This window comes from Oncorhynchus mykiss, chromosome 12, assembly GCF_013265735.2.
Source record: "Oncorhynchus mykiss isolate Arlee chromosome 12, USDA_OmykA_1.1, whole genome shotgun sequence".
Taxonomy (NCBI): domain Eukaryota; kingdom Metazoa; phylum Chordata; class Actinopteri; order Salmoniformes; family Salmonidae; genus Oncorhynchus; species Oncorhynchus mykiss.
This window is the reverse complement of record NC_048576.1, coordinates 79220588-79236704: the sequence shown is the minus strand read 5'-3', so window position 1 is coordinate 79236704 and position 16117 is coordinate 79220588. Positions and strand designations below refer to the sequence as shown.

General features: G+C 46.0%; 1 protein-coding gene across 8 annotated transcripts in view; it reads left to right on the top strand.

Moving 5' to 3' along the window:
- The window catches only part of LOC110538980 (caskin-2-like), a 95479-nt gene that overhangs the window by 55461 nt on the left and 23901 nt on the right, over window positions 1–16117 (top strand). For all 8 annotated transcript variants that reach the window (XM_036938616.1, XM_036938621.1, XM_036938619.1 and 5 more), the window contains 4 exons: window positions 5053–5150; window positions 8816–8961; window positions 10274–10369; window positions 13794–13924. In XM_036938616.1, coding sequence (XP_036794511.1) covers window positions 5053–5150; window positions 8816–8961; window positions 10274–10369; window positions 13794–13924 — 471 coding nt within the window. The remainder of the gene's footprint in view (window positions 1–5052; window positions 5151–8815; window positions 8962–10273; window positions 10370–13793; window positions 13925–16117) is intronic.

The window sequence follows — 16117 nt, the reverse complement described above, 5'->3', positions numbered from 1 at the left end:
TAGTACCGACTGTCTTTCTCTCTCTAGTACCGACGATCTCGCTCTAGTACCGACCGTCTCTCTCGCTCTAGTACCAACCGTCTCTCTCTCTCTAGTACCGACCGCCTCTCTCTCTCTCTAGTACCGACCGCCTCTCTCTCTCTAGTACCGACCATCTCTCTCTCTCTAGTACCGACCGTCTCTCTCTCTCTCTCTCTCTCTAGTACCGACCGTCTCTCTCTCTCTCTCTCTAGTATCCACTCTCTCTCTAGTACCGACTGTTTCTCTCTCTAGTACCCACTCTCAAATTCAAATTCAAATTCAAATTCAAGCTGCTTTATTGGCATGAAAAACATTGTGTCAATATTGCCAAAGCAACAATGTATGCAATATACATTGTAACAAAATTATAAATGATAGCAAATAATAATATAAAATGGTAGTAAATAATAATACAAAATTAAATACAAAAATAATAACAATAAAATGGTAACAGTCTACAGTAAACATTAATAATTATAGTAATAACAATAATAGTAATAATAAGTAAGTTACTGTTTACTATGCAGATGTTATTATTCAGTGTCCCTCAGGCTATGGCAGGAAAATACATATTTGGCTGCAAGAGGAGCCATTGCTCCTTCGCCCATGAGTATTCTTAGTTTTTCCTCTGGGTTCAATTTGTAAAAATTTGGAATATATGTAGTCATTTCTGTGAATAATGAGTCTCTTTGTGAGGAATATTTATCACAGTAAAGGAGAAAGTGCATCTCTGTCTCTACCTCCCCTGTCATGCAGTGACCACATACACGCTCCTCTTTGGGTAGCCATGTCTTTTTATGTCTGCCGGTTTCTATTGCCAATCGGTGGTCACTCAGCCTGTACTTGGTAAGGATCTGTCTCTGCTTCGTATCTCTGACAGAGTAGAGATAATCAGCCAATTCATATTCTCTGTTTAGGGTCAGATAGCAATTTAGTCGGCTTTGGGATTTTGTTTCGTTTTTCCAGTATTGTAAGTATGATTCCTTTGATTGGTTCATGATTTTGTTTATTGGAATTCTTTTTTTTGAAGCAGTGCTGGTGTCAGCTTGGTTGGTGAGGTCCAACACCAGCTGACTGAGAGGGCTCGTTTCTGGGCTCAGCTCTTGGTCTTGAAGTGCTTTAAATTGCAGACTCGAATTTGGACTTGAATTTAGATGTAGCCAAAATTTTAATGATCTTTTCTGTATTTTCATTATTACTGGAAAACGGCCCAATTCTGCCCTACATGCATTAGTTGGTGTATTTCTCTGGACTTGTAGAATTTTCCGACAGAATTCTGCATGTAGGGTTTCAATTGGATGTTTGTCCCACATTTTAAAATCCAGTTTATTGAGTGGCCCCCAAACCTCACTTCCATAAAGTGCTATTGGTAGGATTACACTGTCAAATATTTTAGTCCAAATTCTAATTGGGATGTTGATTTTGAATAATTTCATTTTTATTGCATACATTGCTCTGCGGGCTTTTTCTTTGAGTGCCTTCACTGCCATATTAAAGTTTCCCGATGCAGATATGGTCAGACCAAGGTAGGTGTTCAGGGTGAATTTACATTTTTGTTTCTGACATCTGGTTTTTTTTTGGAAAATCATGATTTTAGTTTTTTGGAAATTTACTGCCAGGGCCCAATTATGGCAATATTGCTCCAGAATATTAATGTTTTGTTGAAGACCTTCTTTGGTTGGTGATAGAAGTACCAACCTTCGCTCTCTCTAGTACCGACTGTCTCTCTCTCTCTAGTACCGACTGTCTCTCTCTCTCTAGTACCGACCATCTCTCTCTCTCTAGTACCGACCATCTCTCTCTCTCTCTCTAGTACCGACTGTCTCTCTCTCTAGTACCGTCTCTCTCTCTCTCTCTCTCTCTCTAGTACCGACTCTCTCTCTAGTACCGACTCTCTCTCTCTAGTACCGACCATCTCTCTCTCTCTCTCTAGTACCGACCGTCTCTCTCTAGTACCGGCCGTCTCTCTCTAGTACCCACTCTCTCTCTAGTACCGACCGTCTCTCTCTCTTGTACCGACCGTCTCTCTCTCTCTAGTACCGACTGTCTCTCTTTCTCTAGTACCGACGATCTCTCTCTAGTACCGACCGTTTCTCTCTCTCTCTAGTACCGACCGTTTCTCTCTCTCTCTAGTACCGACGTCGCTCTCTCTCTAGTACCGACCGTCGCTCTCTCTCTAGTACCGACCGTCGCTCTCTCTCTAGTACCGACCGTCGCTCTCTCTCTAGTACCGACCGTCGCTCTCTCTCTAGTACCGACCGTCGCTCTCTCTCTAGTACCGACCGTCGCTCTCTCTCTAGTACCGACCGTCGCTCTCTCTCTAGTACCGACCGTCGCTCTCTCTCTAGTACCGACCATTTCTCTCTCTCTCTAGTACCGACCGTCGCTCTCTCTAGTACCGACCGTCGCTCTCTCTCTAGTACTGACCGTCGCTCTCTCTCTAGTACCGACCGTCTTTCTCTCTCTAGTACCGACGATCTCTCTCTAGTACCGACCGTCTCTCTCTCTCTAGTACCGACCGTCTCTCTCTCTCTAGTACCGACCGTTTCTCTCTCTCTCTAGTACCGACCGTCGCTCTCTCTAGTACCGACCTTCGCTCTCTCTAGTACCGACTGTCTCTCTCTCTCTAGTACCGACTGTCTCTCTCTCTCTAGTACCGACTGTCTCTCTCTCTCTAGTACCGACTGTCTCTCTCTCTAGTACCGACCGTTTCTCTCTCTCTCTAGTACCGACCGTCGCTCTCTCTCTCTAGTACCGACTATCTCTCTCTCTCTCTAGTACCGACCGCCGCTCTCTCTCTAGTACCGACCGTCTCTCTCTCTAGTACCGACTGTCTCTCGTACCGACTATCTCTCTCTCTCTCTCTAGTACCGACCGTCTCTCTCTCTAGTACCGACCGTCGCTCTCTCTCTAGTACCGACCGTCGCGCTCTCGCTAGTACCGACCGTCGCCCTCTCTTTAGTACCGGCCGTCTCTCTAGTACGGGCCATCTCTCTTTAGTACCGACCGTCTCTCTCTCTCTCTCTAGTACCGACCGTCTCTCTCTCTAGTACCGACCGTCTCTCTAGTACCGACCTCCTCTCTCTAGTACCGACCGTCTCTCTCTAGTACGGGCCGTCTCTCTTTAGTACCGACCATCTCTCTCTCTCTCTCTCTCTCTCTCTCTCTCTCTCTCTAGTACCGACCGTCTCTCTCTCTAGTACCGACCATCTCTCTAGTACCGACCGTCTCTCTCTAGTACGGGCCGTCTCTGTTTAGTACCGACCGTCTCTCTCTCTCTCTCTCTCTAGTACCGACCGTCTCTCTCTAGTACTGACCGTCTCTCTCTAGTACCGACCGTCTCTCTCTCTCTCTCTCTCTCTAGTACCGACCGTCTCTCTCTAGTACTGACCGTCTCTCTCTAGTACTGACCGTCTCTCTCTAGTACTGACCGTCTCTCTCTAGTACTGACCGTCTCTCTCTCTCTCTCTCTCTAGTACCGACCGTCTCTCTCTAGTACTGACCGTCTCTCTCTAGTACTGACCGTCTCTCTCTAGTACTGACCGTCTCTCTCTAGTACCGGCCGTCTCTCTAGTACGGGCCGTCTCTCTTTAGTACCGACCGTCTCTCTCTCTCTCTCTCTCTAGTACTGACCGTCTCTCTCTAATACCGACCGTTTCTCTCTAGTACCGACCGTCTCTCTCTAGTACTGACTGTCTCTCTCTAGTACTGACCGTCTCTCTAGCTGTCTCTCTAGAGTGCAGGCCGTCTCTCGTGTCTCTGGTCTGGTTATTTATGGTTAGGTGCTGTACGGTATATTATGTTCTGGCAGCTTCCTCCCTCTCTCCTCTCCATGTGGATGGTGGTGACTGCAGGCTGTGGCTGCGGCCTGGACCTGCGTGTGTGTGTGTGAGAGGGGAGATTTATATCTGTGGTGTTTGGACTTGACGGTGGTGCTGGAGGCAGCACTGTTACTCACCAACCTGATGAGTTGAGTCCTTCTTCCCCTCTGAGCTGAGTCACCTCTAGAGGCCACACTTTGTGTTGGCATGTCCCGACAACACACACACGTCATGGCACTCATAAAACATGATGGTGGGGGTGCAAAATCCTCCCTCCCACAGTTTGGGGGCTTTCATTTTTTATTTACTACCCCCATACCCCCCTTCCCTTTCTCCCCAAAACAGATAAAGCTGAACAACAGAGAGAAAGGGGGAGGAGGGGGGAGAGACTGTCTGGATGATAATGGGGGGAGTCTGGTCTTGATTGAGACAAAGCCTCCAGCTCCATTATCTTTCCTGTTATTCATGTCTCCTGGTGTCTAGTGAATCCTAGACTACTGGCTGGCTGGCTTCTACACTACAGTACTACCCAATAACACAGCCCTCAACCCACAGCCCAGAGCAGGGTTCAGGATGAGCCTGGCTTTGCTTTATATTGTGGCCTCTTTCTACATATTGAAGAGGTTATTTTCCATTCACTTTACCATCAGATCACATGCAGACTTTAATTGAATCGTCACCAGTGAGAGGATGAGTGTGTGACTAACAGCCCAGGGCTGTGGTGTGTTATTGGGCTAATGGAAGAGTACTGGCTCTCTGTCTCTCTCTCTGTCTCTGTCTCTGTCTCAATGTCTCTCTCCCTCTCTCTCTCAATGTCTCTGTCTGTCTCTCTCTTTCTTTCTCAATGTCTCTCTGTCTCTCTCTCAATGTCTCTGTCTGTCCTGTCTGTCTTGTCTTGTCTTGTCTTGTCCATCCGTCCGTGTCTCGCTCCCCAATGCCAAACAATCCCAATGCCCTCTCAATTGTGTCTTTCACTCAACTATACTATGTCTGTACTGAACTCTCTCTCCAAACGTCATCTTCCCATTTCCTCTTTTCCGTTGTCTTTGTGCCTCTGTGCTATATCCCTCTGTTATCTTCCCATCTCCTCTTCTCCGTTGTCTTTGTGCCTCTGTGCTATATCCCTCTGTTATCTTCCCATCTCATCTTCTCCGTTGTCTTTGTGCCTCTGTGCTATATCTGTCATCTTTCTGTGTGTTGTTGTCTTCAGGTTCTCAGCTCTCCACCATGCTGCTCTGACCGGAACTACAGACCTGCTGTCTGTGCTGCTGGAGGCCCAGGCCACCGTGGACATCAAGGACAGGAACGGTGAGACACAGCACTATTTATCATCTGCTCTCAGATCAGCTAGCAAAACAGCTAATACAGATCTCAGTGAGATCAGCACAGACATTATGTCTGATGTTTTCTATCATGTTTTCTATCAGTGGCACACATTGTCTTGAGATTTCATGTTAGCTGGTACTTCCTGATCTGACCAGTTAACATGTGCCTCAGTACAAACAGACTCGCCTTTAATTCATATTATCTGTGATGTTTTTATTAGTGAAGCACACATTGTCTTGTGATTCTACTGTATATCAGCTCGTACATTCTATTAGTTCCATCTGTGGAACACATTGTGATTTTCATATCAGCTTTCATATGGATAACCCAAAAATGTCTACTGTACTTCTGTCCCTCACTCACTGTCTGTCTGTCTTGTGTTTGTTTATATATGTATCGTAAAGTGCCTTGCAACAGTATTCACCCCCCTTGGCATTTTTCCTATTTTGTTGCATTACAACCTGTAATTTAAATAGATTTTTATTTGAATTTCATGTAATGGACACGCAAAATGGTCCAAATTGGTGAAGTGAAATGAAAAAAAGAACTTGTTTCACAAAATATATATATTTTTTTTAAAGAACGTAAAAGTGGTGTGAGCATATGTATTCACCCCCTATGCTATTTAGCCACTAAATAAGATCTGGTGCAACCAATTACCTTCAGAAGTCACATAATTAGTTAAATAAAGTCCACCTGTGTGCAATCTAAGTGTCAAATGATCTGTCACATGATCTCAGTATATATACACTTGTTCTGAAAGGCCCCAGTATACAGTGCCTTGCGAAAGTATTCGGCCCCCTTGAACTTTGCGACCTTTTGCCACATTTCAGGCTTCAAACATAAAGATATAAAACTGTATTTTTTTGTGAAGAATCAACAACAAGTGGGACACAATCATGAAGTGGAACGACATTTATTGGATATTTCAAACTTTTTTAACAAATCAAAAACTGAAAAATTGGGCGTGCAAAATTATTCAGCCCCTTTACTTTCAGTGCAGCAAACTCTCTCCAGCACCTGCACTGTGAGAGTCTCAGAGGTCCGTCAAAAGCGCAGAGAGCATCATGAAGAACAAGGAACACACCAGGCAGGTTCGAGATACTGTTGTGAAGAAGTTTAAAGCCGGATTTGGATACAAAAAGATTTCCCAAGCTTTAAACATCCCAAGGAGCACTGTGCAAGCGATTAATATTGAAATGGAAGGAGTATCAGACCACTGCAAATCTACCAAGACCTGGCCGTCCCTCTAAACTTTCAGCTCATACAAGGAGAAGACTGATCAGAGATGCAGCCAAGAGGCCCATGATCACTCTGGATGAACTGCAGAGATCTACAGCTGAGGTGGGAGACTCTGTCCAATCGGACAACAATCAGTCGTATATTGCACAAATCTGGCCTTTATGGAAGAGTGGTAAGAAGAAAGCCATTTCTTAAAGATATCCATAAAAAGTGTTGTTTAAAGTTTGCCACAAGCCACCTGGGAGACACACCAAACATGTGGAAGAAGGTGCTCTGGTCAGATGAAACCAAAATTGAACTTTTTGGCAACAATGCAAAACGTTATGTTTGGCGTAAAAGCAACACAGCTCATCACGCTGAACACACCATCCCCACTGTCAAACATGGTGATGGCAGCATCATGGTTTGGGTCTGCTTTTCTTCAGCAGGGACAGGGAAGATGGTTAAAATTGATGGGAAGATGGATGGAGCCAAATACAGGACCATTCTGGAAGAAAACCTGATGGAGTCTGCAAAAGACCTGAGACTGGGACGGAGATTTGTCTTCCAACAAGACAATGATCCAAAACATAAAGCAAAATCTACAATGGAATGGTTCAAAAATAAACATATCCAGGTGTTAGAATGGCCAAGTCAAAGTCCAGACCTGAATCCAATCGAGAATCTGTGGAAAGAACTGAAAACTGCTGTTCACAAATGCTCTCCATCCAACCTCACTGAGCTCGAGTTGTTTTGCAAGGAGGAATGGGAAAAAATGTCAGTCTCTCGATGTGCCAAACTGATAGAGACATACCCCAAGCGACTTACAGCTGTAATCGCAGCAAAAGGTGGCGCTACAAAGTATTAACTTAAGGGGGCTGAATCATTTTGCACGCCCAATTCTTCAGTTTTTGATTTGTTAAAAAAGTTTGAAATATCCAATAAATGTCGTTCCACTTCATGATTGTGTCCCACTTGTTGTTGATTCTTCACAAAAAAATACAGTTTTATATCTTTGTTTGAAGCCTGAAATGTGGCAAAAGGTTGCAAAGTTCAAGGGGGCCGAATACTTTCGCAAGGCACTGTATATACACTTGTTCTGAAAGGCCCCAGAGTCAACACCACTAAGCAAGGGGCACCACCAACCAAGCGACACTATGAAGACCAAGGAGCTCTCCAAGCAGGTCAGGGACAAAGTTGTGGAGAAGTAAAGATCAGGGTTGGGTTATAAAAAAATATCAGAAACTTTGAACATCCCACGGAGCACCGTTAAATCCATTATTAAAAAATGGAAAGAATATGGCACCACAACAAACCTACCAAGAGAGGGCCGTCCACCAAAACTCACGGACCAGGCAAGGAGGGCATTAATCAGAGAGGCAACAAAGAGACCAAAGATAACTCTGAAGGAGCTGCAAATCTCCACAGCGGAGATTGGAGTATCTGTCCATAGGATCACTTTAAGCAGTACACTCCACAGAGCTGGGCATTACGGAAGAGTAGCCAGAAAAAAAGCCATTGCTTGAAGAAAAAACAATAAGCAAACATGTTTGGTGTTTGCCAAAAGACATGTAGGAGACTTCCCAAATATATGGAAGAGGGTACTCTGGTCAGATGAGACTAAAATTGAGCATTTTGGCCATCAAGGAAAACACTATGTCTGGCACAATCCCAACACCTCTCATCACCTGGAGACACCATCCCCACAGTGAAGCATGGTGGTGGCAGCATCATGCTGTGGGGATGTATTTCATCAGCAGGGACTGGGAAACTGGTCAGAATTGAAGGAATGATGGGTGGCGCTAAATACAGGGAAATTCTTGAAGGAAACCGGTTTGTCTTCCAGAGATTTGAGACTGGGACGGAGGTTCACCTTCCAGCAGGACAATGACCCTAAGCATACTGCTAAAGCAACACTCGAGTGGTTAACGGGGAAACATTTAAATGTCTTGGAATGGCCTAGTCAAAGCCCAGACCTCAATCCAATTGAGAATCTGCGGTATGACTTAACGATTGCTGTACAGCAGCGGAACCCATCCAAGGAGCTGGAGCAGTTTTGCCTTGAAGAATGGGCAAAAATCCCAGTGGCTGGATGTGCCAAGCTTATAGAGACATACCCCAAGAGACTTGCAGCTGTAATTGCTGCAAAAGGTGGCTCTACAAAGTATTGACTTTGGTGGGATGAATAGTTATGCACGCTCAAGTTTTCAGTTATTTTGGTCTCACTTCTTGTTTGTTTCATAAATAAATAAAAAATATTTTGCATCTTCAAAGTGGTAGACATGTTGTGTAAATCAAATAATACAAACCTGCCAAAAATCCATTTTAATTCCAGGTTGTAAGGCAACAAAGTAGGAAAAATGCCAAGGGGGGTGAATACCTTCGCAAGCCACTGTATGTGATCATAGATGTGCTGCCTCCTGCAGGTATGCGTCCGCTCCACTATGCAGCATGGCAGGGCAAGGCTGATTCTGTCCTTATGCTGCTGCGGGCCGGAGCTGGAGTCAATGGGGTCTCACAGGATGGACACATCCCCCTGCACCTGGCCGCACAGTACGGACACTATGACGTGGTCAGTACACAGACACACACTGTCAACAGATATCCCCATTCTGCTGGATTGGGTGGAATGTATGCTGTTCTGTCCACAAAGCTGATGCTGGTTTACTGTGGGTCACTTATCTGAGATTTAGATGTCTGTGGTCATGTTTGGTCAGTCCACTTAAGTCTTAAACAGTAAACAAACTGTCAACAAATCACAGCCATAGCCCCAAAACAGATGTGACATGGCAGGGGATAGAGTAGGATGAGTGGTGGTTGGTGGTACAGTCATTTAAGGGATTGAGGGTTCAGGGGATACGTAGCAAGCTGGGAGAGGAGAGGCATGTTGGTGTGATTGGATTGGAGAGGGAGAGAGAAGAACGAGGCAGGAGGAAGGGTATTGGATTTGTAGGGATTGAGGGGGTAATGAAGGGGGGGTCAGGTGATCCGGGGTCATCAGGTTTAGTGGGGATCAGGGACCTTGTGTTTGCTACTAACGTCCGTCCCAGTCTCACCCCCTGTAGTGCTGAGTGATAAGTTGGTTCGGTTTAGGTCCGATTTATTTCAAATTCATGGTTTTCGCTTTAACAACACAGAATAAAACAATGAATAAAAGTCCCATGATGATAGACGGTGCGTTTTCAGGTAGAGATACCTCGCGCAACTGCTCTAAATCGCGCGCTCCCTCTGTGTATGCCCCACACAGACGGGACAGGTATGCATGCAATGAATTATGGTCATTGTCGTTAACTACCCATATTTCCTGCGCTGAACTATGTAGAATATTGGCAACCACAACTCCCTACTACATCACTACATCGCACAGTTCGGCTTCGATCTGATTTATCTCTAGAGAAACTGCACATTGAGCGCAAAGGAAAAAAATAACGAAATGGAATTCAAATAATTGGGAAATAGATCAGGAACTATCCTACAAGCATTGTCAGGATGTGTTCAGGTTACGCCACATTAATTGATTTGTAAGCCTTTTAGGACCACAGTTTGTGTGAAAAGCATTTATCTGCACAGACCATGAAGTCCCATTTGATTGTAACAGCCTCCGGTCCTGTCATCTACTATGTATTCCCAGAGCAGAATGACCAGGGCTAATGGACTGTCTGTTTTCACCAAATACTCTGTGTCCTTGGATACGGCAGGCAGCACCAGGTGCTGATAGAAACATCTGACATCATCTCCCTGGCTATGTGTGTTGTAATGTTATCTGCATGACCACATAACATAACCTACTCTCCTAATGGCCCCGGTGACAGTGTGTATATGGTATTTGATCTTGTCTCTGTGTGTGTGTGTGTGTTGATTCCCTGTCTGTCTGTTTCTCTCAGTCTGAGATGCTGCTGCAGCATCAGTCCAACCCCTGTCTGATCAACAAAACCAAGAAGACCCCCCTAGACCTGGCCTGTGAGTTCGGTAGAGTCAAGGTAAGACTGTGTGTGTTTCTCCTCCCCCACCACTGGCCCAGGCTCACAGAGACAGACAGGGGGGCTGCAGTGATGTAACTCTTGGCCTGTGTTAGTCTAGACAGAGGTCACAGCTGGACAGATGCAACCCCTCTGGATCTGGGATGGGCTGCGTTGTCACAACTGCTCCTCTTCCATCAAGTACATCTCACTTCTGCACTCTTTACTTTGTCTTTCTTTCAGTCTCTCTCATCCTTGAGCATGCTGCTTTTCTTACTGGAGCACATTTACTTCTCTCAACATTGCTCTCCCTCTCTCCTCTCCATTTCTCTCTCTTTCTCTCTCCCTCTCTACTCTCCATTTCTTTCTTTCCCTCTACTCTTCATTTCTCTCTCTTTCTCTCCCTCTCTCTCTCCCTCTACTCTCCATTTCTCTCTTTCTTTCTCTCTCTCTACTCCCCATTTCTTTCTCTCCCTCTACTCTCCTTTTCTCTCTCTCCCTCTACTCTCCTTTTCTCTCTCTCCCTCTACTCTCCTTTTCTCTCTCTCCCTCTACTCTCCATTTCTCTCTCTCCCTCTACTCTCCATTTCTCTCTCTCCCTCTACTCTCCATTTCTCTCTCTCCCTCTACTCTCCATTTCTCTCTCTCCCTCTCTACTCTCCATTTCTCTCTCTCCCTCTCTACTCTCCATTTCTCTCTCTCCCTCTCTACTCTCCATTTCTCTCTCTCCCTCTGCTCCCCATTTCTCTCTCTCCCTCTACTCTCCATTTCTCTCTCTCCCTCTCTAATCTCTCTTTCTCTCTCTCCCTCTAATCTCTCTTTCTCTCTCCCTTGAGCACAGTTATTCACACTCTCTCCATCTCAAATGTACATTTGGTTACTATGACTTAATGGTGAATTGGGCAGTTTAAGCCTGCATCATTAAACCAGTTTGACAATTTCACTAACATCTCTCTCTCCCTGAGTGCACAATAGCTTTGTATATGAATTTGTCAGTTCCTATAGCCATTCAAACACCACCAAGCTAATGTGAGTGTATTTCAAACTCTGTGCGCTGCCTCAATCAAGGTCCCTGGTCCCAAATAGTGCTGCAGCAGCGTTTAGTTTGGATAGGACAGTGTGAAGCCGAACCAAGCCAGGGTGAAGTAATAGTACACACACACACTCATTGGGAACGCTGCTCTCCTCTCCTACTGGGCTGGAAAGTCCCCTTGTCTTTCATTCTTATTTATCTGGATGTGGGCTAGAGAGGAAGTATTGGCAAGTCTGTCTGTAACTTCTATTGCTGGAAGGTTTGCTGGGCAGCTTTGTTTGTGCTTGTGTGTTTGTTAAATGAGACTTGAGAGAGTTAGCCTGTAACTATTGTCCCCCAGGATTGATTTAGAATGGGATATCTTTAGAATGCTGACACTGGCTCCACCGTGTGTGTGTGTGTGTGTGTGTGTGTGTGTGTGTGTGTGTGTGTGTGTGTGTGTGTGTGTGTGTGTGTGTGTGTGTGTGTGTGTGTGTGTGTGTGTTTATGGGCATCAGCTGCTGTGTTGGGGTGCCAGGGTGTGGCGAGGCCCTCCCTATTTCTATTTCTCTCTCTCCTTTTCCCTCTCTGTCCCTTTGTGTTTCCTCCTGTCCTCTGTCCCAGACCAGTCTCCCAGCAGCAGTCAGTGAGTGTTGAGGTGTTATCCAGTGTGTGGGCCAGATGTGTGGGGTTGTGTATGCCCCTGGGTCACTCCTGTTTTACCTCACACTCGCCTGTGGGTCCTCCCATGTCAAATCACAGGACTCCTAAAGGTTTCAAACTTGTGTGTGTTTGTTATCCCTTGTCCTAACAGTGCATGAAATGTACATGTGTTGGTAACAGTTGAAGCCTGCACTCATCACCCTTTCTTTTCTTTATCACCCCTCCTTCTCCCCCCCTTCTCTCTCTTCTCTCTCTCTCTCTTCCCCCCCCCCTTCTCTCTCTTCTCCCCCTCTTCTCTCTCTCTCTCTTCTCCCCCCCTTCTCTTCTCTCTCTCTCTCTTCTCCCCCCCTTCTCTTCTCTCTCGCTCTTCTCCCCCCCTTCTCTTCTCTCTCTCTCTCTCTCTTCTCCCCCCCTTCTCTTCTCCCTCTCTCTCTTCTCCCCCCCTTCTCTTCCCTCTCTCTCTTCTCCCCCCTTCTCTTCCCTCTCTCTCTTCTCCCCCACTTCTCTTCCCTCTCTCTCTTCTCCCCCACTTCTCTTCCCTCTCTCTCTTCTCCCCCACTTCTCTTCCCTCTCTCTCTTCTCCCCCCTTCTCTTCCCTCTCTCTCTTCTCCCCCCTTCTCTTCCCTCTCTCTCTTCTCCCCCACTTCTCTTCCCTCTCTCTCTTCTCCCCCACTTCTCTTCCCTCTCTCTCTTCTCCCCCACTTCTCTTCCCTCTCTCTCTTCTCCCCCACTTCTCTTCCCTCTCTCTCTTCTCCCCCTTCTCTTCTCTCTCTCTCTTCTCCCCCCTTCTCTCTCTCTCTTCTCCCCCCTTCTCTCTCTCTCTTCTCCCCCCTTCTCTCTCTCTCTTCTCCCCCCTTCTCTCTCTCTCTTCTCCCCCCCTTCTCTTCTCTCTCTCTCTTCTCCCCCCTTCTCTTCTCTCTCTCTCTTCTCCCCCTTCTCTCTCTCTCTTCTCCCCCCTTCTCTCTCTCTCTCTTCTCCCCCCTTCTCTTCTCTCTCTCTCTTCTCCCCCATTTCTCTTCTCCCCCTTCTCTCTCTCTCTCTCTTCTCCCCCGCTTCTCTTCTCTCTCTTCTCCCCCCCTTCTCTTCTCTCTCTCTCTTCTCCCCCATTTCTCTTCTCTCTCTCTTCTCCCCCTTCTCTCTCTCTCTCTTCTCCCCCGCTTCTCTTCTCTCTCTTCTCCCCCCCTTCTCTTCTCTCTCTTCTCCCCCCCTTCTCTTCTCTCTCTCTCTTCTCCCCCCCTTCTCTTCTCTCTCTCTCTTCTCCCCCCCTTCTCTCTCTCTCTTCTCCCCCCATTCTCTTCTCTCTCTCTCTCTTCTCCCCCCATTCTCTTCTCTCTCTCTCTCTTCTCCCCCCCTTCTCTTCTCTCTCTCTCTTCTCCCTCCCTTCTCTCTCTCTCTCTTCTCCCCCCCTTCTCTCCTCTCTCTTCTCCCCCCTTCTCTCCTCCCTCTTCCCCCCCCTTCTCTCCTCTCTCTCTCTCTTCTCCCCCCCTTCTCTTCTGTCTCTCTCTCTCTTCTCCCCCCTTCTCTTCTCTCTCTCTCTTCTCCCCCTTCTCTTCTCTCTCTCTCTCTTCTCCCCCCCTTCTCTCTCTCTCTCTTCTCCCCCCTTCTCTTCTCTCTCTCTCTCTTCTCCCCCCTTCTCTCTCTCTATTCTCCCCCCTTCTCTCTCTTCTCTCTCTTCTCCCCCACTTCTCTCTCTTCTCTCGCTTTTTCTCCTTCAATTTCCCTTTCTCCTCTTCTGTCTCCATGGCTTTATGACCTCCCTCCTCCTGTCAGGTTGCTCAGCTGTTGTTGAGCAGTAACATGGTGGTGGCTCTGTTAGAGGGTAATAGTAAGGAACCTGCAGACTCAGGCTTTAACACTCCGCTGCACCTCGCCGCACGCAACGGACACAAGGACATCATCCGGTAAGAGACTTCCTATTGTTTTTCACAATCTGAACTTGTACGCAAAACTCGTATTGTGTAATAAGTGTTGTATAAATCATGCATTGATGTCAATGATGTCAAGTTTTAATGCAGATTTGTGTACACGTTTGTCAGGCTGCGATTCAGACCATAATGATTTGTGTGTACACTGCCCATTGATAGATTGATATTTTCTTGTGGGTCTTAATCCTCTGCCTGTCATTCCTCTAATTTGTCCCATACTAAATGAAAGGCTATGATTGATCATGGTTGGTCAGTACATTTTCTGTGTGATTGAACACCTACTCTGAGGTGGACAGGGGTCTGACAGGGTTAACACAGTCACTGATCTGGAACTGGTGTGCTGGGAGACTCAACAGGACAGTAAATGGTTCCCATGGGTCTACCCTCTGCCCCTCTCTCCTTCCCTCCTCCTCTTCCTCTCCACGGTACTATGGACAAGACAAGAACCATCAGACATGGCTCTGTCTCCACACCCTCGCTCTGGAACACTGTGGTGTGTGTATGTGTTTATTCTCTCTCCCAAATGGATCTAGCCATATATTTAGTACCCCAATCTCTACTCTGACTAGCTGGTAGGCTATAAAACGGCCTGTCCAATGTCTAATCCACCAGGGGCCACAGTCCCAATCCCCTAGTACCTCTATGGAGACCTACATCGGAGTCTGTCTGGTACAGTCCAGTACCAGACACCCAGGTCACCCTGAGCCCTGCCATAAAGGGGAAGAGGAGGGAGTCTACTCTGCAGCCCTGTTCCCATGTTTCACTGACAGCTGCAGCAGTCTGTCACCAGGCTGAGAGAGCGAGAGAGATGGATATGCAGAAAGACACTGGAGAGAGACGGAGAGGGAGGCTCTCTGGTGTGAGGCTGCAGTGCTGCCAATGTGACCCAGATCTGCCAGTGAGATGTGGCTGCTGATTTATCAGTAGTAGCTGGGACCAGACTGTTAACTCTAGAACTGCTGGGCCTCGATGGACCCCGCCTTCAAGCTAATGAGCAGTCATTCTGACTGCAACATTCTAACAGTGTAATTCATACTTTTTATATATGCTGTCGCAAACATAATAATTTGGTTGTGTTTATGACGGCCTTGGGTAACATTAGAATACCATTTTTATTTTATTTCAAAGAACTCCATAGCATTTTCATTAGTATATGTTACTTTACACTATACTCACATTTAAAAAAAATTAATTCAAGTGTTCAAGAAATGTTCTTAGTGGAGTTGTTACAACTATGAAAGTGTATGTGTTGGACGCGGTAACAGCTTCTTTTTCTAAGTACACAAAACATACCCCAACCACCAATATGCACGGTCAAATGATGGAAACATCAGTAACCTAAACATCATTATAAGCGTGAGGTGGCCCTGATAAATAGTGAAACTTGAGGGAAAAGCAACAGTGGCATTATAATCAATATACAGTTGAAGTCAGAAGTTTACATACACTTAGGTTGGAGTCATTAAAACCCGTTTTTCAACCACTCAACAAGTTTCTTGTTAACAAACTATAGTTTTGGCAAGTCAGTTAGGACATCTACTTTGTGCATGACACAAGTAATTTTTCCAACAATTGTTTCCAGGCAGATTATTTAACTTATAATTCTCTGTATCACAATTCCAGTGGGTCAGAAGTTAACATACACTAAGTTGACTGTGCCTTTAAACAGCTTGGAAAATTCCAGAAAATGATGTCATGGCTTTAGAAGCTTTTGATAAGCTAATTGACATCATTTGAGTCAATTGTAGGTGTACCTGTGGATGTATTTCAAGACCTACCTTCAAACTCCATGCCTCTTTTCTTGACATCATTGGGAAATCAGCCAAGACCTCCACAAGTCTGGTTCATCCTTGGGACCAATTTCCAAACGCCTGAAGGTACCACGTTCATCTGCATAAACAATAGTACGCAAGTATAAACACCATGGGACCACGCAGCCGTCATACTGCTCAGGAAGAAGACGTGTTCTGTCTCCTAGAGATGAACGTACTTTGGTGCGAAAAGTGCAAATCAATCCCAGAACAACAGCAAAGGACCTTGTGAAGATGCTGGAGGAAACAGGCACAAAAGTAACTATGTCCACAGTAAAACGAGTCCTATATTGACATACCTGAAAGGCTGCTCAGCAAGGAAGAAGCCACTACTCCAAACCCCCATTTAAAAAAAAGC